This window comes from Oncorhynchus keta, chromosome 27, assembly GCF_023373465.1.
Source record: "Oncorhynchus keta strain PuntledgeMale-10-30-2019 chromosome 27, Oket_V2, whole genome shotgun sequence".
Taxonomy (NCBI): Eukaryota; Metazoa; Chordata; class Actinopteri; order Salmoniformes; family Salmonidae; genus Oncorhynchus; species Oncorhynchus keta.
The window spans coordinates 47,845,365-47,872,031 of NC_068447.1; the positions used below are offsets into that span (position 1 = coordinate 47,845,365).

A 26,667-nucleotide genomic window follows, 5' to 3' on the forward strand; every position below is an offset into this window, starting at 1 on the left:
ACACCAGCCTCAATATCAACAGTGAAGAGGCGACTCCGGGATGCTGGCCTTCTAGGCAGAGTTGCAAAGAAAAAGCTATATCTCAGACTGGCCAATAAAAATAAAAGATTAAGATGGGCAAAAGATGAAGATTGGAAGATTGGAAAAAACTTATGGACAGACGAATATAAGTTTGAGGTGTTCGGATCACAAATACCATTCGTGTGATGCAGAAAAAATGAAAAGATGCTGGGGGAGAGCTTGACGCCATTTGTCAAGCATGTTGGTGGCAATGTGATAGTCTGGGGGTGCTTTGGTGGTGGTAAAGTGGGAGATTTGTACAGGGTAAAAGGGATCTTAAAGAAGGAAGGCTATCACTCCATTTTGCAACGCCATGCCATACCCTGTGGACGGCGCTTAATTGGAGTCAATTTCCTCCTACAAGACAATGACCCAAAGCACAGCTCCAAACAATGCAAGAACTATTTAGGGAAGAAGCAGCCAGCTGGTATTCTGTCTATAATGGAGTGGCCGGCACAGTCACCGGATCTCAACCCTATTGAGCTGTTGTGGGAGCAGCTTGACCATATGGTACGTAAGAAGTTCCCATGAAGCCAATCCATGGGCACATTTGGTGTGGGGGTTTGCCTTGCTCAAGGGTACAATAGTAGGCAATAGCATCTAGGATTTGATACGTGCAACCCTCCATTTGCCAGCTCACTACCCACCAGATTTTTTCCCATCAGACCTTGGATTTGCCTCTACCCGCTAGGCTACCTGCCGCCACAGGAGGCTGCCAAGGGGAGGATGGCTCATAAGAATGGCTGGAACCAAGCAAATGAAATGGCATCAAACACGTGTTTGAAACCATTCCACATCTTCTGCTCCAGCCATTACAATGAGCCATGTCCTCCCCAATTAAGGTACCACCAACCTTCTGTAACTGTCACCCATATCATATATCATACCTGTTGAAATAACCAATACAATGAGCAGCAGGACTGTAAACCTTCCTTCCTAGACTGTAACTCAGCCATACAATTCAACTGGATCCTCATCAGCAAGGATGGATCACGTCTTACTTACCGCTATGGTTGATCCGTTCTTTCCTACACCTCCCGTGAATATGACCCGGAAGTAGTTGGTGCAGGAAAAGATGGCTCCTGCCACAGTGAGGATGGCTGGAATGATCTTAATCTGGATGTTCACCCCAGGGATCTGTGTGTGTTAGGGAGATTAGTAAGAGCCCTGTTCCAATACTTTCGAAATGCATCCTTCCTACCATCCTTTATGTAAAGACAGATCAGAATTTGTTGGATTGGTGAAAGTAATAGGGCTGTAACCTGGCTTTCACCTATCCAATCACTTATTAGATTTGTGCTTACCTCCAGGAAAGAAGGAAAGGATGCGTTTCTGAAGTATTCACACAATCATGAACCAGGACGTGAGTCTGAACACTTCAACCAACATGCCAGATCAAATGCATCAAACTACAATGCATGTAAATATTAGCATTAGTGTCATTTTTTCAAATCCAAGCAGTAGAAACAGGCCATAATTTGCTGAATCAAATGGGTTAAATGCATTACCAAGAACTGCCAAAAAGCTGATCCTCCGATGGCAGCCAGCAAATACATGATTATAATGAAGAACTGCACTTCAGTCACATCAATGCTGAACGGGCAGAGAGACAGAGGAATCATGAGCAACCATTAGTGATTTCACATATCACTCATGAAAAACAACATGCACATAGCACCCCCTAGCAGGTCCTGCACAAACTGTACCCATTCCTCTTGGTTGTGAATTAGAGGTCGACCGATACCGATTATTGGAGTACCAAAAAAGCCGATACCAATTCATCGGCCGATTTATAAAAAAAAAAAAAATGTTTTTTTAAATAAAATAATAATAATAATAATGACAATTACAACGATACTGAATTAACACTTATTTTAACTTAATATAAAACATCAATAAAATCAATTTAGCCTCAAGTAAATAATGAAACATGTTCAATTTGGTTTAAATAATGCAAAAACAAAGTGTTGAAGAAGAAAGTAATATGTGCCATGTGAAAATGTGTGCCATGTAAAATATGTGCCATGTAAAAAAAGCTAACGTTTAAGTTCCTTGCTCAGAACATGAGAACATATGAAAGTTGGTGGTTCCTTTTAACATGAGACTTCTATATTCCAAGGTAAGAGGTTTTAGGTTGTAGTTAATATAGTATTTATAGCACTATTTCTCTCTATACCATTTGTATTTCATATACCTTTGACTATTGGATGTTCTTATAGGCACTATAGTATTGCCAGTGTAACAGTATATCTTCCGTCCCCCTCCTTGCCCCTACCTGGGCTCGAACCAGGAACACATCGACAACAGCCACACTCAAAGCATCGTTACCCTTCACAAAAGCCGCGGCCCTTGCAGAGCAAGGGGAATAACTACTCCAAGTCTCAGAGCGAGGGACATTTGAAACAGTATTAGCGCACACCCAGCTAACTAGCTAGCCATTTCACATTGGCTACACCAGCCATTAGGCTTGAAGTCATAAACAGCGCTGTGCTTGCGAAGAGCTGCTGGCAAAACGCACGAAAGTGCTGTTTGAATGAATGATTACGGGCCTGCTGCTGCTCAGTCAGACTGCTCTATCAAATCAGACTTAATTATAACTTAATAACACACAGAAATACGAGCCTTTGGTCATTTAATATAATCGAATCCGGAAACTATCATTTCGAAAACAAAACGTTTATTATTTCAGTGAAATACGGAACCGTTCGGTATTTTATCTAACGGGTGGCATCCCTAAGTCTAAATATTCTTGTTGCATTGCACAACCTTCAATGTATGTCATAATTACGTAAAATTCTGGCAAATTAGTTCGCAATGAGCCAGGCAGCCCAAACTGTTGCACATAACCCTGACTCTGCGTGCAATGAACGCAAGAGAAATGACACAATTTCACCTGATTAATATTGCCTGCTAAACTGGATTAGTAGTTATAACTAGTGATTATGATTGATTGTTTTTTATAAGATAAGTTTAATGCTAGTTAGCAATTTACCTTGGCTTCTACTGCATTCGCGTAACAGGCAGGCTACTCGTGGAGTGCAATGGTTAGAGCGTTGGACTAGTTAACTGTGCGGTTGCAAAATTAGAACCCCTGACAAGGTGAAAATCTGTCGTTCTGCCCCTGAACAAGGCATTTAACCCACAGTTCCTAGGCAGTCATTGAAAATAAGAATGTGTTCTTAACTGACTTGCCTAGATAAACAAAAGGTATAAAAAATATATATATTTTTAAATAATCAGAAATCGGCGCCCAAAAATACTGATTTCCGATTGAAATCGGCCCTAATTAATCGGCCATTCCGATTAATCGGTCGACCTCTAATGTGAATGTGTGTGTGTGTGTGTGTAGAGTGTGGAGAACATTTCCCTTGAAAGGCTGAGAGGAACCTGATCTGTTAGTTTTTTTAGTTGTTCTGTCTGACAACCTACTTAGCGCTTACTTACTCTGTGAAGGGCTTACATCATATGAAATCATATTGTTAAATAAAATCAGCCATACTCCAAGGACATTCATCGCTTGTCCTTGTGGTTGTTCCCGAAAGCCAATCGGATTAGCCAATGTTGATATGTGAAGTTCCATCAAAATCTCAATCAGCTGCTAACCCTAACCCTACGTCAACACGGCTGCTGGTACAGAAATGTACTGGGTGAACAAGCTGTCATGACAGACCTATCGTTATTTTAAAAAATCTGAATAAACATGTTTAGTTTGAGGTCGAAATATAGCCATTGATCTTAAAGCTTTGCACCAATGGTGGTGGTGGGCCCAAAATTCGTTGTAAATTATAACTTAAATTATAAGATTTATGTGAATTCCATCATCTCTCTGCTTCCTAAAATTACTCCAGTGGTCAGAGATGAACGTAATCTAGGATATCTCACATCTAATCAAATTGAGCCACCTCTATCAAATACCAAATGACAGTATCAAAGCGATGTGAGAACGAATGAAACAGGGTCTATAAGAAAGTTGTCCTATTGCACAGGAATGGTTGGTGTTGGCGATGGGGGCAGTCTGTGCAGGAAGTGGGGCCTGATTGGACACAAAGGTTATCTTCAACAGGGAAGACACGCGGATTATGCTCTCATTTTACCGTTAAGTTCCAGAACCCGGGCCCAAACGTGGCTGTGCACGTCTAACATAGCTACACGATCAGATACCCTGACATCAAATCTGCCCACCAGGAAAAAGACAAGGTAGCTCTGTGACATGGCTAGATAGACACTGGGTTAAAACCTGGCTATGAAATAAACATCTCCCATCTCCCTACATGTAGGCCTATGACAAAACAGCATGTGGTTACTAAATGTTCCCATGGTTGCATACATACTAGACAAATACTAAAGAGTGCGATGACATAGCCATTTTATTCAAACATTTCAGGACCTGTGTTCATAAAGCGTCTCAGAGAACTGATATAGGATCAGTTTTGCCTTTTTGTTCAGAAAGAATAAGAAGGGGGACCTGATCCTAGATCAACACTCCTACGCTGAGACGCTTTATGAACACGGCCCCTGGAACATCAGGCGTGATGCTCTTGTCCTCCTGCCTTGTTATTGCCTCCCCCACTCACTCACATGCCAAAGCGCAGGGTGCCTGATACGTAGGTCTGCCAGTGGGCACAGTAGAACATGAACATGCCGGCAAAGCAGCAGAAGAACATCCAGTCGGGGTTAGTGCCAAGCTGGACGGCGATACAGGTACCCAGGACCACAAACACTGAGGGAGGGGCAGAGAAGGAAGTCCGAGAGAGAAAATGAGTGAGTGTGAGAGAGATTCAAAAGAGGCAGGTATCCTCCAGCCTGAGTGTCTGTTTGTGCCATCATGCCAACTCCTTCTCATTCATTGTAATGGCACAAGTTTGGCTTGACAATGACAGCAATCAATGGGGTTGGCAAGAGCACAAATATATCTGGCACCAGGCTATTATCCTTACTGTGCTTAATTGTGTGTGGAAATGAACATGAGTAAGAAACATGTATTTTACTGTGGGTCAAGTACCAGTGACATCAATGGATGCAGAGAGGGAAAGAGAGAGAGTGACAGAGAGAGAGAAAAGTTCAATTACACAAGAAAAAAATAATATAATACTACACTGAACAAAAATATAAACGCAGCATGTAGTGTTGGTCCCATGTTTCATGAGCCGAAATAAAATATCCCAGAAATTTTGCAGATGCACGAAAGCGTATTCTCTAATTTTGTACACAAATTTGTTTACATCCCTGTTTGTGAGCATTTCTTCTTTGCCAAGATAAATCATACACCTGATAGGTGTGGCATATCAAGAAGCTGATTAAACAGCATGATCATTACACAGGTGCACCTTATGCTGGGGACAATAAAAGGCCACTAAAATGTGCAGTTGTGTCACACAATGCCACAGATGTCAGTCAAGTTGAGGGAGTGTGCAATTGGCATGCTGACTGCAGGAATGTCCACCACAGCTGTTGCCAGAGAATTCATTTTAGAGAATTCCGTAGTACATCCAACTGGCCTCACAGCAGTTTGCTGATGTCAATGTTGTGAACAGAGTGCCCCATGGTGGCGGTGGGGTTATGGTATGGGCAAACATAAGCTATGGACAATGAACACAATTGCATTTTATCATTGGCAATTTGAATGCACAGAGATACCGTGATGAGATCCTGAGGCCAATTGTGAGGCTAATTTTTTTATAGGTATATGTGACCAACAGATGCATATCTGTATTCCCAGTCATGTGAAATCCATAGATTAGGGCCTAATTAATTTAATTTCAATTGACTGATTTTCTTATATGAACTAACTCAGTAAAATCTTTGAAATTGCTGCATGTTGCGTTTATACTTTTGTTCAGTATAATAATAAGTGGGACTTATTTAAATTGGACTTTTGGGTCCCTTTTCAAGGACCCAAAAGTCACTTTACAATTGTAGAAATTAACCAACAAATAAACAGTAGTCAAAACATCAGACTAAACAAAAACAAAGAGAGGGGTGGGCTCAAGGAAGGGAAAGAGTGTGATGTAACAGTGTATGGGGAGGGTAGGGGTTTGTATACAAACCCAGATAGGGTAAGATACGAACATGTTTTAGGTTAATGGATAGGGTGAGGGTTTGGGTTAGGTGATACAATAGGACATCTGTGGATTAGGTGAAGGAGGGGTTGAGATCAGGAGGTCAGGTCAGATCCCTTGAAGGGAGAAATAATGGGTTTATTAGCCTGTTACTCTCTTCCTGTCGAACCATAAGATGTAAGGATTGGAGAGATGGAGGGGTGTCTAAAGTGGAATATATATACTGTACACACTTGTGATGGTGAGAACATGTTTTGCCTGAATTACAGTTGTAAACAACCCTTTGGGAATAATTAAACTTGGTTAAGCTTCTCTAGTGTCCATGAGTTATTTACTCTGAAAAATGAGAACTTAACAGAGGTGGGGTGGGGTGGGGGGGGTAAGGTGGTGAAAGGTTTTGTAGGTTAGAAGGAGTATCTTGCAATCAATGCATTGGGCGACAGGGAGACAGTGGAGTTCACGGATTACAAGGCTGATGTGCTGCACAGGACCCACTGTGTGGGAGAGAAGTCGGGCTGCAGAGTTTTGAACTATTTGGAGCTTATGGCGGGAGTTGAGTTGATGCCGGAGAGTAGTGAGTTGCAATAGTTAAGACTGGAAGAGATTAATGCATGTATGAGGGTTTCAGCGGAGAGGACAGGAGAGATAGGACCTTAATCTGGCAATGTTGCGGAGGTGGAAGAATGAGGATTTGACCATCTGTTTTATGTGGTGCTCAAAGGAGAGGGTGGATTCCAGAATTATGAGTTTGTGGGAAAGACAGTGGTGTCGTCAATGGTGAGGGTGCCAACTTTGGTAAGGGTGGGTTTGGTGCCTATGAAAAGGAGTTCTGTTTTATCACTGAGCTTGAGGGAGTTTTGTTGTATCCATGTTTTTATTGCAGAGAGGCAAGAATCAATAATATGGGTCAGAGGTGGGTTGAGGGATTTTGTGCCGAGGTAGATCTGTGTGTCATCAGCATAGCAGTGGAAGTCAACGTTGAAGTGATGGAGGATCTAACCAAAGGGGAGGATGTAAATTATGAATAGTAAGGGACCCAGCACAGAGCCCTGGGGGACACCCTGTGTAACCGCAGCTGAGTCTGAGGTGTGGCCACTGACGGGAGTTCTAGCGGGTAAGGGAGACAGCAATAGTAAGTAGTTCAGATAGTTCAGACATGAATGATTCATTAGCTTTAAGAAGACGGTACACAAAGATAGTGGTCATGGAGAAGGATGATTTTTACCCCAATTAGTATACTGGTCAATTGTTTGGTCGTTAGGCTGTTGGTCGACCAAGATTGTTTTCGTCGAGCAGGAACAAATTATACACACACATGGTCAAAAGTTTTAGAACACCTACTCATTCAAGAGTTAATTTATTTGTACTAATTTCTACATTGTAGAATAATAGTGAAGACATCAAAACTATGAAATAACATGGAATCATGTATTAACCAAAAAGTTAAATCAAAATATATTTGATATTTTTAAAATAGCCACACTTTCCCTCGATTACAGCTTTGCACACTCTTGGCATTATCTCAACCGGCTTCATGAGGTAGACACCTGGAATGCATTTCAATTAACAGGTGTGCCTTCTTAAAAGTTAGTTTGTGTAATTTCTTTCCTTCTTAGTGTGTGTTGTGACAAGGTAGAGGGGTATACAGAAGATAGCCCTATGTGGTAAAAGACCAAGTCCATATTATTGCAAGAACAGCTCAAATAAGCAATGAGAAATGAGTCCGTCATTACTTTAAGACAAGAAGGTCAGTCAATACAGAACATTTCAAGGACTTTGATAGTTTCTCCAAGTGCAGTCGCAAAAACCATTAAGCGCTATGATGAAACTGGCTCTCATGAAGACTGCCACAGGAATGGAAGACCTAGAGTTATATCTGCTGCAGAGGATAAGTTCATTAATTACCAGCCTCAGAAATTGCAGCCCAAATAAATGCTAACAGACACATTCAGCGCAAATAAAAGCAATACACATCTTAACATCAACTATTCAGAGGCGACTGCGTGAATAAGTCCTTCGTGGTCGAATTGCTGCCACGAAAAGGGTACTAAAGGACACCAATAAGAAGAAGATATTTACTTGGGCCAAGAAACATGAGCAATGGACATTAGACCGGTGGAAGTGTGTCATTTGGTTTGGAGTCCAAATTGTAGATTTTTGGTTCCAACCGCCGTGTCTTTGTGAGACGTGGTGTGGGTGAACAGATGATCTCTGCATGTTTGTTTCCAACCGAAAAGCATGGAGGAGGTGTGATGGGGTGGGGGTGCTTTGCTGGTGACACAGTCTGTGATTTATTTAGAATTCAAGGCACACTTAACCAGCATAGCTACCATAATATTCTGCAGCAATAGGCCATCCCATCTGGTTTGTGCTTTGTCACACTATCATTTGTTTTTCAACAGGACAATGAAAACCCAACACACCATCAGGCGGTGTAAGGGCTATTTTACCAAGAAGAGTGTGATGGAGTGCTGCATCAGATGACCTGGCCTCCACAATCCCCCGATCTCAACCAAATTGAGATGGCTGCTTCTGCGGTCCGACTTATCCCAAACCAACAAGTGCTCAGCATATGTGGGAACTCCTTCAAGACTGTTGGAAAAGCATTCCAGGTGAAGCTGGTTGAGAGAATACCAAGAGCATGCAAAGCTGTCATCAAGGCAAAGGGTGGCTATTTAAAGAATCTTTTGTTTAACACGTTTTTGGTTACAAGATTCCATGTGCATTATTTCATAGTTTTGATGTCTTCACTATTATTCAACAATGTAGAACATAGTAAAATAGAGAAAAACCTTTGAATGAATAGGTGTTCTAAAACTTTTGACCGGTAGTATGTAATGTAATATATAACACCTACTTATTCTAGGGTTTTTCTTCATTTTTACTATATTCCACACACACACACTACCAGTCAAACGTTTGGACACAAACGGTTTAAACACAAACTCACTTCCTTGACAACAGCTCTACATTGCTCCGCAAAGCGCAAGAAGTATGAATGCCCTGACTTCTGCTGAGGCCACATCGCCGGAAATGTTGTATGGACAACGCAGACGGCGGATTGACCATTCACCCAGATGCACAATGCTCTTCTCTCCAGAATGCGCTCTCTCCCACCAATTTGTGCACATTCATTGTGTCATAACTTCATTTTGTGAATTGTTTGCGTTTGATTGTTAGTGTATATCAATTCCCCATTACATTTCACCAGTATTACATGTACCATCAATTCCTATCCTTTCTGATCTACAATGTTTGTTACTTTGGTTACGGTCATTTATTTTAATGCATTCAATATTATTCCAGTCTTCCTGTTCTCATTGTCAGAGTGGATATATTGTTTGCAGAGCGCACAACCTATGCTACACTGAGAAAAAAAGTTGTGGTTTATTTAATTCCATTTACGAGTTCTGTCAAATTTAGTCATTGTCTTTTGTTTTGAGCGCTCCTGTCGATGTTGAGTAAGGACGTTATAAATGTGCCCATTTGGGGATCTGATAGTATTTCTGATTGGCTTAACGCACCACCACTAATGACCCGTGGAGCATCTCAAAGTAATGTTGTTTTCTTCAAGCAAACAAAGTCTGTTTTTACATACATTCCAATAGCTCCTCAATGTATTTGAAATATCTTTCCAGCTCTCTCACTTTCAATAACCACTCAGCGTGAAAGGGAAAATGAAAGGGGGAAATGTCATGCTCCGATACAGTGGATACGTCATAAAATAGGCTTCTTATCAGTGCTCGACTTGGACTGAAATACGTTCCGGTCCTCATTTTGGGTGTTGGTACTGTTTATATCTAGGTGCAGGAGCTCCACAATACTTTTGAGCTAATATTATATAAGAGGAACAGGAGCTCAAGCAGGAGAACATTTGAGGTGGCGGTAGTCAGCTCCGGTGAGCTCCTGTTCAAGTCAAGCACTGCTTCTTATCCCTTGCGCAAATAGCATACAGCTGTGTCTGTCCTGAGCTCACAGGTGCAGGAAACTGAGGGCACAGAATATTCTATACAATGTTGCAAGTTTGCTAGCACAAGCTTTGGGCCAGATCCAAGTTGATACAATGTTTCAATGTAGACAAGCCATGTGTAGCCAATGTGATTTATAGGATATTTCTATATTTTTTAAATCTGGAAATTTTCTACCTGCAAGCTGCATTGTTTTTATTTGTTGGCTTTATGTAGACTATTTTTACATAGTTGGCAATAAGTTACTTTTTACGTTTGTGTCATTTTCTTTTAGATTTGGATATAATTTGTATTAACCACGACAATGACTGAGATATGAAGACATTATGAATTAAATGAAACTGTTTAATGAAAATGTGCATATGAAAACTATAAAAGGGCATGCAGATTGGTAGAAATTGTAAGAAATGGTCATTCCACGTGAGAAAGTTTGACTCCTCGTGTAGCCTATTAACAGCAACTTCAGGAGATAAATGGCAGAACCTGTGAAAGCCAGCTGGAGGAGAATGGTTGGGTTAGGTTAAGTTTTTTTTCTTCTGGTTATATAAATCTCTGGTGCCCTCGAGACATCAAACCGTAAGTTTAAACATCAAACTAGCTCATTGCACATTAAATCTATATATGGAAAAATACACATTTAAAAATTGGGCAAACATTTGCTCAAAAGACCAGATGATTTTCGGTCTATAATTTTTTTTTTCCGGGGACAGCCCTAATGGAAATCATTCCGTTTATGAACGTACAGTTGAAGTCGGAAGTTTACATACACCTTAGCAAACTACATTTAAACTCAGTTTTTCCACAATTCTGCCCACAAATGTTTTATGGGATTGAGGTCAGGGCTTTGCGATGGCCACTCCAATACCTTGACTTTGTTGTCCTTCAGCCATTTTGCCACAACTTTGGAAGTATGCTTGGGGTCATTGTCTATTTGGAAGACCAATTTGCGACCAAGCTTTAACTTCCTGACTGATGTCTTGAGATGTTGCTTCAATATATCCACATAATTTTCTGTCATCATGATGCCATCTACTTTGTGAAGTCCACCAGTCCCTCCCGCAACAAAGTACCCCCACAACATGATGCTGCCACCCCCATGCTTCACGGTGGGGATGGTGTTCTTCAGCTTGCAAGCCTCCCCCTTTTCCTCCAAACATAAGGATGGTCATTATGGCCAAACAGTTCTATTTCTGTTTCATCAGACCAGAGGACATTTCTCCAAAAAGTACGATCTTTGTACCCATGTGCAGTTGCAAACCGTAAGCGGTATAACGGCTGCGTGGTCCCATGGTGTTTATACTTGCGTTGTTGTTTGTACAGTTTGTATTGTTTGTACAGATGAACGTGGTACCTTCAGGCCTTTGGAAATTGCTCCCACGGATGATCCAGACTTGTGGAGGTCTACAATTTATTTCTGAGGTCTTGGTTGATTTCTTTTGATTTTCCCCATGTCAAGCAAAGAGGCACTGAGTTTGAAGTTAGGCCCTGAAATTCATCCACAGGTACATATTCCACTAGTACCAACTAGTTTGTTAACAATAAATGTGGAGTGGTTGAAAAACTAGTTTTAATGACTCCAACCTAAGTGTATGTTAACTTCCGACTTCAACTGTTAGTGTATGTTGTTTATGTCTGCAAGTGTGTTATGTCTACATCTCCGTCTTAAAGTGCGTGTTTGTAGGGGACTGAGAGCATTTTGTACTGTCCTTTGTAGTCTGAGTGTGTTCTGTATGTTTGAGACTGTATACACACGCTCCAGCACACACACACACACACACCTGTCGAGAGGGAGTCACAACCATGGTCAAAGAGCTCTCCCAGTGGGGTGCTGTTATTGGTGCGCCGTGCCTGCTTCCCATCGATGGCGTCCAGTGATTGGTAGATGAAGAGACCCACTGCACAAGACAGGTATGCCCACAGAGGTGCCTGAAAGGGAAAGTGCACAAACATTCAACATCATAAATGAGGAATCTCTCTATGGCATCAGAAACTTTCACAATAATATTATTAGTCTAGTGCTCGTCGACATTCACAGAAAAGCATGGGTTCAGCCTTCATGAACGTCATTTCCATGTTTGAGTAATATGATTACATTTGGTATTTAGCAGATGCTCTTATCCAGAGTGACTTACATTCAATGCACTCAACTAAGGTTGGTAAGACAACCACATATCACATTTATTGCAAGTAAAACACTTTCATTTAAAAAAAAAAGCATCTATCAGCAAAATCAGTGTTAGTAGGAAAAGACAAGTATGTGGGGTTGCTATGGGTTCAACCAAGGTGCTATTTGATGTCACTTAGTTGGGCTGTTTTCTTTAAAAAGAGCATGGTTGGGTTGTTGGTGCTGGGTTATTGAGATACTGTATTACCCAGCGGGTCAGATCAAAAGACTGGAGGGGTAGTTTAGTAGGCACGTGGCGTTCAGATAGTTTTTTTATTAACCACTCATGAGAGTAAATGTCCTTCCTGTTCATCTGTTCTGTTGTATAGTTATCACAAGTTAAGTTTGAACAATTTCGGTTTTGTTGCTTCAAATGAGGCTTACAGTAGTGTGCGAGTTCTCAAAATGCCTATGCAAAGCCCATTGTTGGGATAGATACCACCATATTATACTACATAATAAATCTTAATATTCTAGAAGAATGTGTCAAATGCTAAACTTGCAGTATATGGGTAATTCCAAGGTAACAAAATGACGCAGAAACTCCGATTTTTCACTGTAAAAGTATACCAAACAAAAAACATTGATTGCTAAGTTAAAACAAACCATAAAATCTATACACAAAGACAACTTTTTTTACATTTCCAATATAAATTTGACAAAAACCCATTTCAAACCAAAGAATGTAGTTTGGTAACAGAATGATGTTAAAATCTCCCTCTGTTTATGTGACCATGTTTTCCAAAATCTTAAATGGGGTGTCAGCTATGATATGACACCTTGAGTTTGAAAACTACAGCAAGTGAAGTGGATTAACCTCTGGCAACAGAGTCATGGTAACAGAATGACATCATGGTCCCTGATCTGTACTCTACAGAAATGCATAATTATGAATTCTCTTCATGGTGATGTATACTGAACAATAGATGCATTTTATATGGTGCTTTTCATACAGAATCTCAAAGTCACTTTAAAACAACAAAAATGTTGGGAGCTGCTCCCTCCGTCCACTCAGACTGACAATCAGATGCAGACAATCAGTCCAGTAAAAAAAAGAAAGAACAAAAAACATGATTTTTTATGCTCACTCAGCTGTGCCTCATAATAAAACGATTTACACTACATGATCAAAAGTATGTGAACACCTGCTCGTCAAGCATCTCATTCCAAAATCATGCGGGACCAACTCTATATTTATGCCCATGCCATAACAGCCTCCATTCCTCTGGGAAGGCTTTCCACAAGATGTTGGAACATTGCTGCGGGGACATCAGCCACAAGAGCATTAGTGAGGTCGGGCACTGATGTTGGGCGATTAGGCCTGGCTCGCAGTCAGCGTTCCAATTCATCCCAAAGGTGTTCGATGGGGTTGAGGTCAGGGCTCTGTGCAGGTCAGTCAATTTCTTCCACACCGATCTCGACAAACCATTTCTGTATGGACCTCGCTTTGTGTATGGGGTCATTGTCATATTGAAACAGGAAAGGGCTTTCCCCAAACTGTTGCCACAATGTAAGAAGCACAGAATCGTCTAGAATGTTATTGTATGCTGTAGCGTTACGATTTCCCTTCACTGGAACTAAGGAGCCTAGCTCGAACTAGAGGTTGACCAATTAAATCGGAATGGCCGATTAATTAGGGCCGATTTCAAGTTTTCATAACAATCAGAAATCGTTTTTTTTAGACGCCAATTTTGCATTTATTTTTTTACACCTTTATTTAACTAGCCAAGTCAGTTAAGAACACATTCTTATTCAATGACAGCCTAGGAACGGTGGGTTAACTGCCTTGTTCAGGGGCAGAACGACAGATTTTTACCTTGTCAGCTCAGTGATTCAACCTTGCAACCTTACGGTTAACTAGTCCAACTCTTTAACCACCTGCCTCACGAGGAGCCTGCCTGTTACGCAAATGCAGTAAGAAGCCAAGGTAAGTTGCTAGCAAGCATTAAACTTATCTTATAAAAAACAATCAATCAACCAATCATAATCACTAGTTATAACTACACATGGTTGATGATATTACTAGTTTGTCTAGCGTGTCCTGCTTTGCATATAATCAATGCGGTGCGCATTCGGGAAAAAGGACTGTCGTTGCTCCAATGTGGACCTAACCATAAACATCAATGCCTTTCTTAAAATCAATACACAGAAGTATATATTTTTAAACCTGCATATTTAGCTAAAAGAAATCCAGGTTAGCAGGCAATATTAACCAGGTGAAATTGTGTCACTTCTCTTGCGTTCATTGCACGCAGATTCATGGTATATGCAACCGTTTGGGCAGCCTGGCTCATTTCAAACTAATTTGCCAGAATTGTACGTAATTATGACAACATTGAAGGTTGTGCAATGTAACAGCATTATTTATACTTAGGGATGGCATCCGTTAGATAAAATACGGAACGGTTACTGAAAGAATAAACTGAGACTTGGAGTAGTTGTTCCCCTTGCTCTGCATGGGTAACGCTGCTTTGAGGGTGGCTGTTGTCGATGTGTTCCTGGTTCGAGCCCAGGTAGCGGCAAGGAGAGGGATGCAAAGGAGCAAAGAACTTAAAAACATATGGCACTTTCACATTCTTCTCCAACACTTTTTGCATTATTTACACCAAATTGAACATGTTTCATTATTTATTTGAAGCTACATTTATTTTATTCATGTATTATATTACATTAAAACAAGTGTTCATTCAGTATTGTTGTAATTGTCATTATTACAAATAAATACACACATATATATATATAGTTTTATTTTAAATCGGCCGATTAATCAGTATCGGCTTTTTTTTTGGTCCTCCACTAATCGGTATCGGCGTTGGAAAATAATAATCGGTCGACCTCTAGCTCGAACCATGAAAAACATCTCCACACCATTATTCCTCCTCCACCAAACTTTACTGTTGGCACTAAGCATTGGGGTAGGAAGTGTTCCCCTGGTATCCGCCAAACCCAGATTTGTCTGTCGGACTGCCAGATGGTGAAGCGTGATTCATCACACCAGAGATAGCGTTTCAGAATTCACAGATTAGTTTTCCTTGCGGAACAATTTAAGGCAAAGAAACCGTAAATGACTTGGTAATAGGAAATAAAAATCTATTTAGGATTGACCAATGTAGATATTTTCAAATATACGTAATATTGACTTGAAATATTTCGGACATCAAAGCAATCTTTAGGGAATCCTATTTGAGTCAGAAAAGGATATTCATACGATAGGTAAGCTATACATACAGTTGAAGTCAGAAGTTTACATACACCTTAGCCAAATACATTTAAACTCAGTTTCACAATTCCTGACATTTAATCCTAGTAAGAATTCCCTGTCTTAGGTCAGATAGGCTCACAACTTTATTTTAAGGATGTGAAAATGTCAGAATAATAGTAGAGAGTATTATTTAATGCAGCTTTTATTTATTTCATCGCATTCCCAGTGGGTCAGAAGATTACATACACTCAATAAAGTATTTGGTAGCATTGACTTTACATTGTTTAACTTGGATCAAACATTTTGGGTAGCCTTCCACAAGCTTCCCACAATAAGTTGGGTGAATTTTGGCCCATTCCTCCTGACAAAGCTGATTTAACTCAGGTTTGTAGGCCTCCTTGCTCGCACACGCTTTTTCAGTCTGCCCACATATTTTCTACAGGATTGAGGTGTGGGCTTTGTGATGGCCACTCCAATACCTTGACTTTGTTGTCCTTAAGCCATTATGCCACAACATGCTTGGGGTCATTGTCCATTTGGAAGACCCATTTGCGACCAAGCTTTTACTTCCTGACTGTTGACTTGAAATGTTGCTTCAATATATCCACATAATTTTCCGTCATCATGGTGCCATCTATTTTGTGAAGTGCACCAGTCCCTCCTGCAGCAAAGCTCCCCTACAACATGTTGCTGCCAACCCTGTGCTTCACAGTTGGGATGGTGTTTCTTTGGCTTGCAAGCCTCCCTCTTTTTCCTCCAAACATATCGATGGTCATTATGGCCAAACAGTTCTATTTTTGTTTCATCAGACCAGAGGACATTTCTCCAACAAGCACAATCTTTGTCCCCATGTGCAGTTTGCAAACCGTTGTCTGGTTTTTTTATGGCGGTTTTGGAGCAGTGGGTTCTCCCTTGCTGAGTGGCCATTCAGGTTATGTTGATAAAGGACTTGTTTTATTGTGGATATAGATACTTTTGTACCCGTTATCCCCCAGCATCTTCACAAGGTCCTTTGCTGTTGTTCTGGGATTGAGTTGTACTTTTCGCACCAAAGTCTGTTCATCTCTAGGAGACAGAATGTGTCTCCTTCCTGAGCGGTGTGATGCCTGCGTGGTCCCATGGTGTTTATACTTGCGTACTATTGTTCGTACAGATGAACCTGGTACCTCCAGGCCTTTGGAAATTGATCCCAATGATGAAACAGACTTGTGGAGGTCTACATTTTTTCTTTTTCTGAAGTCTTGGCTGATTTCTTTCGATTTTCACATGATGTCAAGCAAATAGGCACTGAGTTTGAAGGTAGGCCTTGAAATACATCCACAGGTACACCTCCAATTGACACAAATTATGTCAAATTAGCCTCAGAAGCTTCTAAAGCCATGATATAATTCTCTGTAATTTTCCAAGCTGTTTAAAGGCAGTCAACTTAGTGTATGTAAACTTCTGACCCACTGGAATTGTGATACAGTGAATTATTAGTGAAATAATCTGTCTAAACAATTGTTGGAAAAATGACATGCCAAAACTATAGCTTGTTAACAGCGCCTCTTCAACTTCAAGAGGCTGAAGAAATTTGGCTTGTCACCTAAAATACACACACTTTTACAGATGCACAATCGAGAGCATCCTGTCGGCTGTGTCACCACCTGGTACGGCAACTGCACCGCCCTAAACCGCAAGGCTCTCCAGAGGGTAGTGCGGTCTGCACAACGCATCACCGGAGGGCATTGTAGGGAGGTCATACAGGCATGTGGAGGCCACACACACTACTGAGCCTCATTTTGACTTGTTTTAAGGACATTACATCAAAGTTGAATCAGCCTGTAGTGTGGTTTTCCACTTTAATTTTGAGTGCGACTCCAAATCCAGACCTCCGTGGTTTGATATATTTGATTTCCATTGATCATTTTTGTGTGATTTTGTTGTCAGCACATTCAACTAGGTAAAGAAAAAAGTATTTAATAAGAATATTTCATTCATTCAGATCTAGGATGTGTTATTTTAGTGTTCCCTTTACTTTTTTGAGCAGTGTATGAATATACTGTTCTATACCATCTTGCCTATGCCACACGGCCATCGCTCATCCATATATTTATATGTACATATTCCTATTCATCCCTTACATTTGTGTGTATAAGGAATTTGTTGGGAATTTCTTATATTACTTGTTTGATGTTACTAAATTGTCAGAACTAGAAGCACAATAAAAAAAATGTATCTGCTAACCATGTGTATGTGACCAATTAAATTTGATAGCTTCGCGATTGTGTTCAGATTGATAGATAGGATAGCCTGAACATGGGAAAGTTAATATGGTGAGTCTAGCTTTAACAGTTCAAGAGTTAGTTTATGCAAATGGTTAGTTTAAAAAGATTTTAAAAGACTTTGAAGTTAGGATACTGTCACGTTCTGACCTTTTATTTCCTTTGTTTTGTATTCATTATTTAGTATGGTCAGGGCGTAAGTTGGGGTGGGCAGTCTGTTTGATTTTCTATGATTTGGGCATTTCTATGTTTCGGCCTAGTATGGTTCTCAATCAGAGGCAGGTGTCATTAGTTGTCTCTGATTGAGAATCATACTTAGGTGGCCTGGGTTGCACTGTTTGTTTGTGGGCGATTGTCTATGTTAGTTGCTTGTGTCAGCACAGTCCTTATGATAGCTTCAGAGTCTTTATTTGTTTATTGTTTTTGTATTCAGTGTTCAGTTCTTTCTTTAATTAAACATTCATCATGAACACATACCACGCCGCATTTTGGTCCTCTGATCCTTCTCGCCTCTCCTCTTCAGATGAAGAGGAGGAAGATCGTGACAGATACTGTCACGACTTCCACCGAAGTTGTTCCCTCTCCTTGTTTGGTCGGCGTTCGGGGGTCGACGTCACCGGCTTTCTAGCTGCCACCGATCCATGTTTCATTTTTCCATTTGTTTTGTCTGTTTACACACCTGGTTCCCATCTCATGATTATGTTCCTTATTTAACCCTCTGGTTTCCCTTTATGTTTGTGCGTGATTGTCTTTCGTGTGTTGGAGTTTTATCCTGTGTCCTGAGCCTGATTCCTTCGCTATCTTCTAGATAGACTGACAGAATCCCGCACCATATACATGGAGTCAGCAGGTGCAGCCAGCCCTCCGCTTAAAATGGAGGAGCGCGTTCAGCAGCACACGACCATGCTGCAGTCTGGATAAAGCCATGGATCACGTGCTGCAAACCATGGACCGATGGGAGAGAGGGGTTTTTCCTGTGAACCCTGTGTCGTCTCCTCAGGTTCCACCGCTACTTACCGTGACGTCTGCCTCTCCATCATCAGGATCCGGTGGGATTCAGCTCTCGCTCCCGAGGGCGTATGATGGGACGGCTGCCGGGTGTCAGGAGTTCCTACTTCAGCTGGAGCTCTACCTAGCATCTGTCCGGCCAGGATTGGAAGACTGATGGAGCATTCATTAACCCGTACGGAATGACGAGGTACTCATTACCTCGTCATTCCGTACGGGTTAATGAATGCTCCATCAGTCTTCCGATCCTTTGTAGATTACATTTTCAGGGACCTGTATGGGGCAGGGTGTAGTGGTGTATATAGATGACAGTCTAATATACTCCACTACACGCGCCGAGCATGTGTCCCTGGTACGCAGGGTGCTTGGTCGACTGTTGGAACATGACCTGTACGTCAAGGCTGAGAAATGTCTGTTCTTCCAACAGTTCGTCTTCTTCCTAGGGGTAGAGATGGAGAATGACCGCATTTCCGCCGTGCGTAATTGGCCAACTCCATCCACGGTAAAGGAGGTGCAGCGGTTTTTAGGGTTTGCCAACTACTACCGGAGGTTTATCCGGGGTTTTGGTCAGGTAGCGGCTCCCATTACCTCACTACTGAAGGGGGGACCGGTGCGACTGCAGTGGTCAGCTGGGGAGGACAGGGCTTTGGGTCACCTGAAGGCTCTGTTTACCTCGGCTCCCGTGCTGGCTCATCTTGATCCCTCCTTAGCTTTGGGCTGTGCTGTCTCAGCGCTCCGGTACGCCACCAAAGCTCCGCCCCTGTGCATTCTTTTTGAAGAAGCTCAGCCCGGCGGAGAGAAACTATGATGTGGGGGACCGGGAGTTGTTGGCTGTTGTCAAGGCTCTGAAAGCGTGGAGACATTGGCTTGAGGGGGCCAGACACCCTTTTCTCATTTGGACTGACCACCGCAATCTGGAGTACATTCGAGCAGCGAGGAGACTGACCCCTCACCAGGCAAGGTGGGCCATGTTTTTCAACCGCTTTTCTTTCACCCTCTCCTACAGACCAGGTTCCCAGAATGTTAAGGCAGACGCACTGTCCCGGATGTATGACACAGAGGAGTGGTCCGCAGATCCCACTCCCATTATTCCAGCTTCTTGCCTGGTGGCACCAGTGGTATGGGAGGTGGACGCGGACATCGAACGGGCGTCATGTTCAGAGACCACTCCTACCCAGTGTCCTGTTCGACGTAAGTATGTTCCGTTCAACGTTCGTGATCGTTTGATCTGTTGGGCCCACACTTCACTCTCCTCTGGTCATCCTGGCATCGGTCGGACAGTGCATTGTCTTAGTGGGAAGTGCTGGTGGCCCACTTTAGCTAAGGACGTGAGGGTGTATGTTTCCTCCTGCTCTGTGTGCGCCCAGTGCAAGGCACCTAGACACCTGCCCAGAGGGAAATTACAACCGCTACCCGTTCCACAACGGCCGTGGTCACACCTATCGGTGTATTTCGTGACGGATCTCCCTCCGTCACAAGGGAACGCCACGATTCTGGGTGTTGTGGATCAGTTTTCTAAGTCCTGCCGTCTCATTCCTTTGCCCGGTCTCCCTACGGCCCTACAGACTGCGGAGGCCCTGTTTACACACGTCTTCCGGCACTACGGGGTGCCAGAGGATAGTGTCTGATCGGGGTCCCCAGTTCACATCAAGGGTCTGGAGGGCATCCATGGAACGTCTGGGGGTTTCAGTCAGCCTGACCTCAGGGTTTCACCCCGAAAGTAATGGGCAGGTGGAGAGAGTTAACCAGGATATGGGTAGGTTTCTGCGGTCTTATTGTCAGGACCGGCCGGGGGAGTGGTCAGCTTTCATCCCCTGGGCAGAAATGGCCCAAAACTCCCTCCGCCACTCCTCCACTAACCTGTCTCCGTTTCAGTGTGTACTATGTTATCAGCCGGTTCTGGCACCGTGGCATCAGAGCCAGATCGAGGCACCTGCGGTGGATGAATGGTTTCCGCGCTTGGAGGAAACCTGGGACGCTGCCCATGTACGCCTGCAATGGACCATCAGGCGACAGAAGGCGAGCGCCAACTGCTACCGCAGTGAGGCTCTGGTGTATGCACCGGGGGATCGGGTCTGGCTCTCAACCCAAAACTTGCTCCTTCGCCTGCCCTGCCGGAAGCTGGGTCTGCGGTTTGTGGGGCCATTTAAAGTCCTGAGGAGACTGAACGAGGTATGTTATAGGTTGCAGCTTCCCCCCAATTATCGTATTAACACCTTGTTCTATGTGTCTCTCCTCAGGCCGGTGGTGGCTGGTCCGCTCCAGCAGTCTGAGGTGCGGGAGGTTCCTCCGCCCCCTCTGGACATCCCCGGCGTATACTGTGCGAGCCACAGTATACTCAAGGCGTCGGGCGAGGGGCCTGCAGTACCTCGTGGAGTGAGAGGGGTACAATCCTGAGGAGAGATGCTGGGTGCCGGTGGAGGACACACTGGACCCTTCCCTTTGCAGGAATTTCACCGTCTCCACCCAGATCGCCCTGTGCCTCGTCCTCTGGGTCGTCCCCGAGGCCGGTGTCGGTGCGCCGCTGGAGCCACGCGTCGGAGGGGGGTACTCTCACGACTTCCGCCGAAGTTGGTGCCTCTCCTTGTTCGGCGGTCGTCGTCACCGGCTTTCTAGCTGCCACAGATCCACGTTTCTCCTTCCATTTGTTATGTCTTGATTGTACACACCTGGTTCCCATTACGTTATTATTATTTCCCTATTTAGCCCTCTGGTTCTCATTATGTTTTGTGCGTGATTGTTCCTGGTTTGTGTTTGTCTTTTGTGTTAGGGTTTGTTATTCCCTGCGTGGATTTATTTTGGCTTATTTATTTTTCAGAGTAAAGTACGTTGTTTTACTCAGTTCTGTGTCCTGCGCCTGACTCCGTCCTCACCTCTGCACAACTGACACTTGACAGTTGGTGATTTACGCAAAAATGTATGCCAATTTAAAAAATATATATAGTTCATAAAGGTTTTAGAGAATTTTAAGTTAGGCTCGGCTGAACTTTTTAAAGTTGCTGTTGTAAGCTTAATTGACCAAGGAGCAGGACCATATATACTGAACAAAGATATATTTTTTAAACGCAACAATTAACCATTTCAAAGACATCAGACAATTTAAATAAATGAGGCCCTAATCTACGGATTTCACATGATTGGGCCGGGATGCAGGCATGGGTGGGCTTGTGGGGTCATAGACCCACTCACAGGGGAGGCAGGCCCAGCCAATCAGAATGAGTTTTTCCACACAAAAGAGCTTTATTACAGAAATACTCCTCAGTTTCATCAGCTGTCTGGATGGCTGGTCTCAGAGGATCCCGCAGGTGAAAGAGCCGGATGTGGAGGCCCTGGGCTGGTGTGGTTACACATGGTCTGCGGTTGTGAAGCCGGTTGGACGTACTGCCAAATTCTCTAAAATGCCGTTGGAAGCGGCTTATGGTAGAGAAATGTACATTACATTTTCTGGTAACAGCTCTGGTGGACATTCCTGCAGTCAGAATGCCAATTGCACACTCCCTCAAAACTTGAGATAGTTTTGGCATTGTGTTGTGACAAAACTGCACATTTTAGAGTGGCCTTTTATTGTCCTCAGCACAAGGTGCACCTGTGTAATGATCATTCTGTTTAATCAGCTCCATGAGCACTTGTCAGGTGGATGGATTATCTTGGCAAGGGAGAAATTATCACTAACAGGAATGTATACAAATTTGTACTCCAAATTTGAGAGAAATAAGATTTTTGTGTATGGAGCATTTCTGGGATCTTTTATTTCAGCTCATGAAACATGGGACCAACACTTTAGATGTTGAGTTTATAGTTTTGTTTAGTATAGCATAGCAACCACTGTATTCCTATTCTTCTCATTCAAACCCATGTTAGACCTGACTGCAGTTCGGAGTCGTAACCGACTTCAGTGGGAAAATGTTCACCTTCCATGGCCACTGGCACATTGGAGAAGCGTGCTCTTCACGGATGATTCCCGGTTTCAACTGTACCGGGCAGATGGCGTGCATGGCGTCGTGCAGGCGAGCGGTTTGCTGATGTCAACGTTGTGAACAAAGTGCCCTGTGGCAAACAATTGCATTTTAACGATGGCAATTTGAATACATAGATTCCATGACCAGATCCTGAGGCCCATTGTCGTGCCATTCATCCGCCACCATAACCTCATGTTCCAGCATAATGCACAGCCCCATGACGCATATTCCTGGAAATTGAAAATGTCCCAGTTCTTCCATGGCCTGCATACTCAGACATGTCACCCATCGACATGTACAAACAGTGTGTTCCAGTTTCTGCCAATATCCAGCATCTTTGCACAGCCATTGAAGAGGAGTGGCACAGAATTCCACAGGCCACAATCAACAGCCTGATCAACTCTATGCCAAGGAGATGTCGTGCTGTATGAGGCAAATGGTGGTCACACCAGATACTGACTGGTTTTCAGATCCACGCCCCTACCTATTTTTGGGGGGGTATTTGTATTACCAGTCATGTGAAATCCATAGATTAAGGCCTAATGAATTTATTTAAAAATGCACTGACTTCCTTATATGAACTTTGAAATTGTTCCATTTATGTTTTGTTCGGTATAGCTAGTGACAAATTTTACGAGCTAGTGTCCAATCCTTGCCTCGTTTCTTCAAATTCTTCTGAAATCGCATTGGAGTAGAGGATCTAAGGTCCCTCCCTTTGACCTCCTCTTCTAATGAGCTTTGAGAGAAATTGAGGAAACTAGGATGGAGGGAGGATTTGACAGCTAGTAACATTTTCAGACACAGCCAAGGGAGTGACATTTAAGATCCGGTTTGTGACATTCTGGTGTTTTACCGCAACAGTGTTCATCAAAGACTGCGACTGTAAACTGGTTTAGAATACAGTTCTCACATACAGACAATGTGGATAGTATTAGGCTATGTAGCATACTTATCTAGAAAAAAGTGCAGTAAACATTGGCAAAACAATCATATCTAGACTTTGGCTCCAAATGGGTAGGCTATATCTGACAGTCAATACTTTTCAATCAAGAAATTCTGAAGGCTCTCGTCTTTTCTCAATGTCCTGTCAGTAGTGTACATTAGTCGTACAGCTGTGACAACAAACATTGACCTACTATTCCATGGTTATTACTTAGTAGCAATAACTGTTCAATAATGAATATGTGGGTGCTCAGTGGGAGGGTGGGTCACGTGATAGACAGTGTGTGAAAGGGCCCCAACGTTAAATTCTCCCCCGTGGCCTAGAATTCCCAGCGGTGCCCCTGCACCTACCTGTTCAGTGGCAGTGGGGCAGTAGTACACCAACACCAATGTGGTGAGGATGTTTGTGGCCAAGCCCACGATAGTGATGAGGTTGGGGGCTATCCATGCCGGCACACGCGCCACTAGCCACTCCCAGTAGTGCTGCATGAAGGGCTCCAGAAGGGAGTGGCCTGCACTGCTATACCTGTGCTCCTCCAACTTCTTCAGCTGGTGGCGCGACAGCGGAGGAGCCGGCAGCTGGATCAGCTTACTCAGGACACAGGAGCTCCCTCCACCACTGCATGTTGTGGTTGGGGCTGCAGTGGTAGTTGGCCTGTAGGATGGGTCCATTCTCTGGTCCTGAGGGATCCATGTCGTTGTCCCCCCTGCCCCCTGGGCTTCCTTCGCCGCCCGGGTCCGTGGAGCTCTTTGACCAGCGTTGTTACTCATGGAGGAAGCCGAAACCACGCTTCACGTGGCGCCCACTCTGCCTACGACTGCCTCCACCCTGGTACTATTCAGGGAATCCACAGTGGGGTAACAACAGTTTTCCTGGGCTTGGCCCTTATGAGGAGAGAGAGTTATTTTTTACTTGACAGTATGTTTTGGTGAGCACAATTTGACTATGGCAACATGCTGGGCACAAGCTGCAGAGGGAGGGCTGGTAAAAAAAAAATTACTGCTAAACCATACATGCATATCACAATTTTCCTGATAGATTGTGCTGATATTGCAAACAGCAGTCAGTGAGACAGAGTAAATAAATGCAAGGCTTGCATTATAGCTAAGGCATTGAATTAGCATTGAAGGGTATATACTTAGGGCAGGCATTTTTAAGTCTACCTATAGTGAATAGTAACCAAATCATGTCTACAAAAAAAAACATTCAAAAGCAATGTTATATAGCTAGGAAGTTCATCTCATGTTGCCCTATGCAATCATAGTAGTTAGCAACAAAATCAACTGGTCAGCTAGCTAGCTAGCTATCAATATATGTAGCTAACTAAACATACAATAGATTGTCAACACCATACAATCATTATCATGAAAAGCTGAGACAAGTTGACAAACAGTCGTCCTTCGGAAATCTCTTACCTTGATGCTTGATTCTATGCGGAAGCGATGGCCTCTATCGTGGTCTGCCTGAGAGCTAGTGTGCTAATTAAACTATGCGGCAACCTCGGACCCTTTTGTCAGTTTATATGTAACTAACAAGTGTATGGACTAGACGCAGGAGTCTAATCCCCGCACAAATGAGTCTAGTTCCCAACGAGCTATGAGCTGTTTTTGTGGTTATAGCGGAGAGATATTTAAGAAAAGCGGAGCGATATTTGACAGGGAATAGGGATATCCCACTTCCGTCGCACAATAGGCCTTTCACTTGGAAAACGTTTCACTAAGGGGAGTGGGAGGAATCTTAGCTACGGGTGCATCAAGAGCCTTATCCGGTCTAAATAAATACATATAAAATCATATATATATATAAACGTCAATAACCAACTTTTTATGCGAGTAAAGTACATGTCGAAAATCTTATGCGAGTAAAGAACGTCAGATAAAAAAAAATGTCATGCCATATTGGAATAGATCATGCTAAACGAGGTTGGAATGTTCTTATATAAATTCAACAGAAGACAATAATGTGTTAAAATCACCCTGGGTGTATTAGAACGTACATATTTCACTGTACAGCCTTATGGATTGTGGATCAACGGCATGGGGTGTCAGACACACAGAGAACATCAGCATCGTAGCTCTTCTTTTTATTTAACTAGGCAAGTCAGTTAAGTTAAATTCTTATTCAGGGTTAACTGCCGTGTTCAGGGGCTGTCAGCTCGGGGATTCGATCTTGCAACCTTACAGTTACAAATCCAATATGGCATGACATTCTAACCACTAGGCAACCTGCCGCCCCTCTTATTGCGGGACTCTGAAACCCCTGTGAATTGAGCCACATGTATTGTACCAGTCAACCTACGATGTATATTGAACACTATTCCTGAAGAACACAATACAACGCGAATGTTTTGGAGCCTGCTATTTCTTGAGGGCTTTGGTGGAAAACACTTGGGTTCTGAGTAGGCTGATACACAATTTCATTGTTCCCCAATCGTTAGGTAAGGCTGTACAGTGCAATATGAATGTCAATACGCACAATAGGCTGACTGGGGAGATGATCCCGCAGTCAAAGTCCCACAATAAGAGCTACGACGCAAATATTTCCGTAAACTCTTCACAGTTCTCTGTGTGCCACCAAGGACTGATACCGCATTTCATTGCTTCACATTCCAACCTTGTTTAACATCGTCTAGTCTAAATATGGCATGATTCCACCAATTTTAACCTTCTGCATCACTTTCAAATAGGTACTTTTATTTTGAAGGCAAACCACAAATTCCACTATTGTGCTTAATCCTTATTGTGGCTAGCTTCACAACACATAACCCGGTCCGGTCGAGCCTAAAGTTCAATTTCAATAGGCGAAAAACAAGTGGCTACCTAGCTAATACAATACGAATAATACTTACTCACAAGTATTCCTAAATTATTGTTAACAATAATGAAAATGACTGCAGTTTCTACTGGTCATTGTTTTCAGATTGGTTGTATTGGTGCCAAGCTAAAGCCAGCTAGCTACCCCAGAAGTTGTGGTCAAACAATGAATACTGTATTGTAAACACATCGTTCGTGGTTGGTGTTTGCTTGTTTGTACAGCTTTG

The 26,667-nt window shown here is 42.9% G+C and overlaps 1 protein-coding gene across 1 annotated transcript in view; it reads right to left on the reverse strand.

Moving 5' to 3' along the window:
- The window catches only part of LOC118360224 (choline/ethanolaminephosphotransferase 1-like), a 29,904-nt gene extending 4,554 nt beyond the window's left edge, over nt 1–25,350 (reverse strand). The window contains exons 1-6 of the mRNA XM_035739505.2: nt 25,043–25,350; nt 23,978–24,511; nt 11,866–12,013; nt 4,639–4,780; nt 1,569–1,653; nt 1,066–1,197 (exon numbers count right to left, since the gene is read on the reverse strand). Coding sequence (XP_035595398.1) covers nt 1,066–1,197; nt 1,569–1,653; nt 4,639–4,780; nt 11,866–12,013; nt 23,978–24,397 — 927 coding nt within the window. The 5' untranslated portion in view covers nt 24,398–24,511; nt 25,043–25,350. The remainder of the gene's footprint in view (nt 1–1,065; nt 1,198–1,568; nt 1,654–4,638; nt 4,781–11,865; nt 12,014–23,977; nt 24,512–25,042) is intronic.
- Between the last annotated feature and the right edge of the window lie 1,317 nt (nt 25,351–26,667).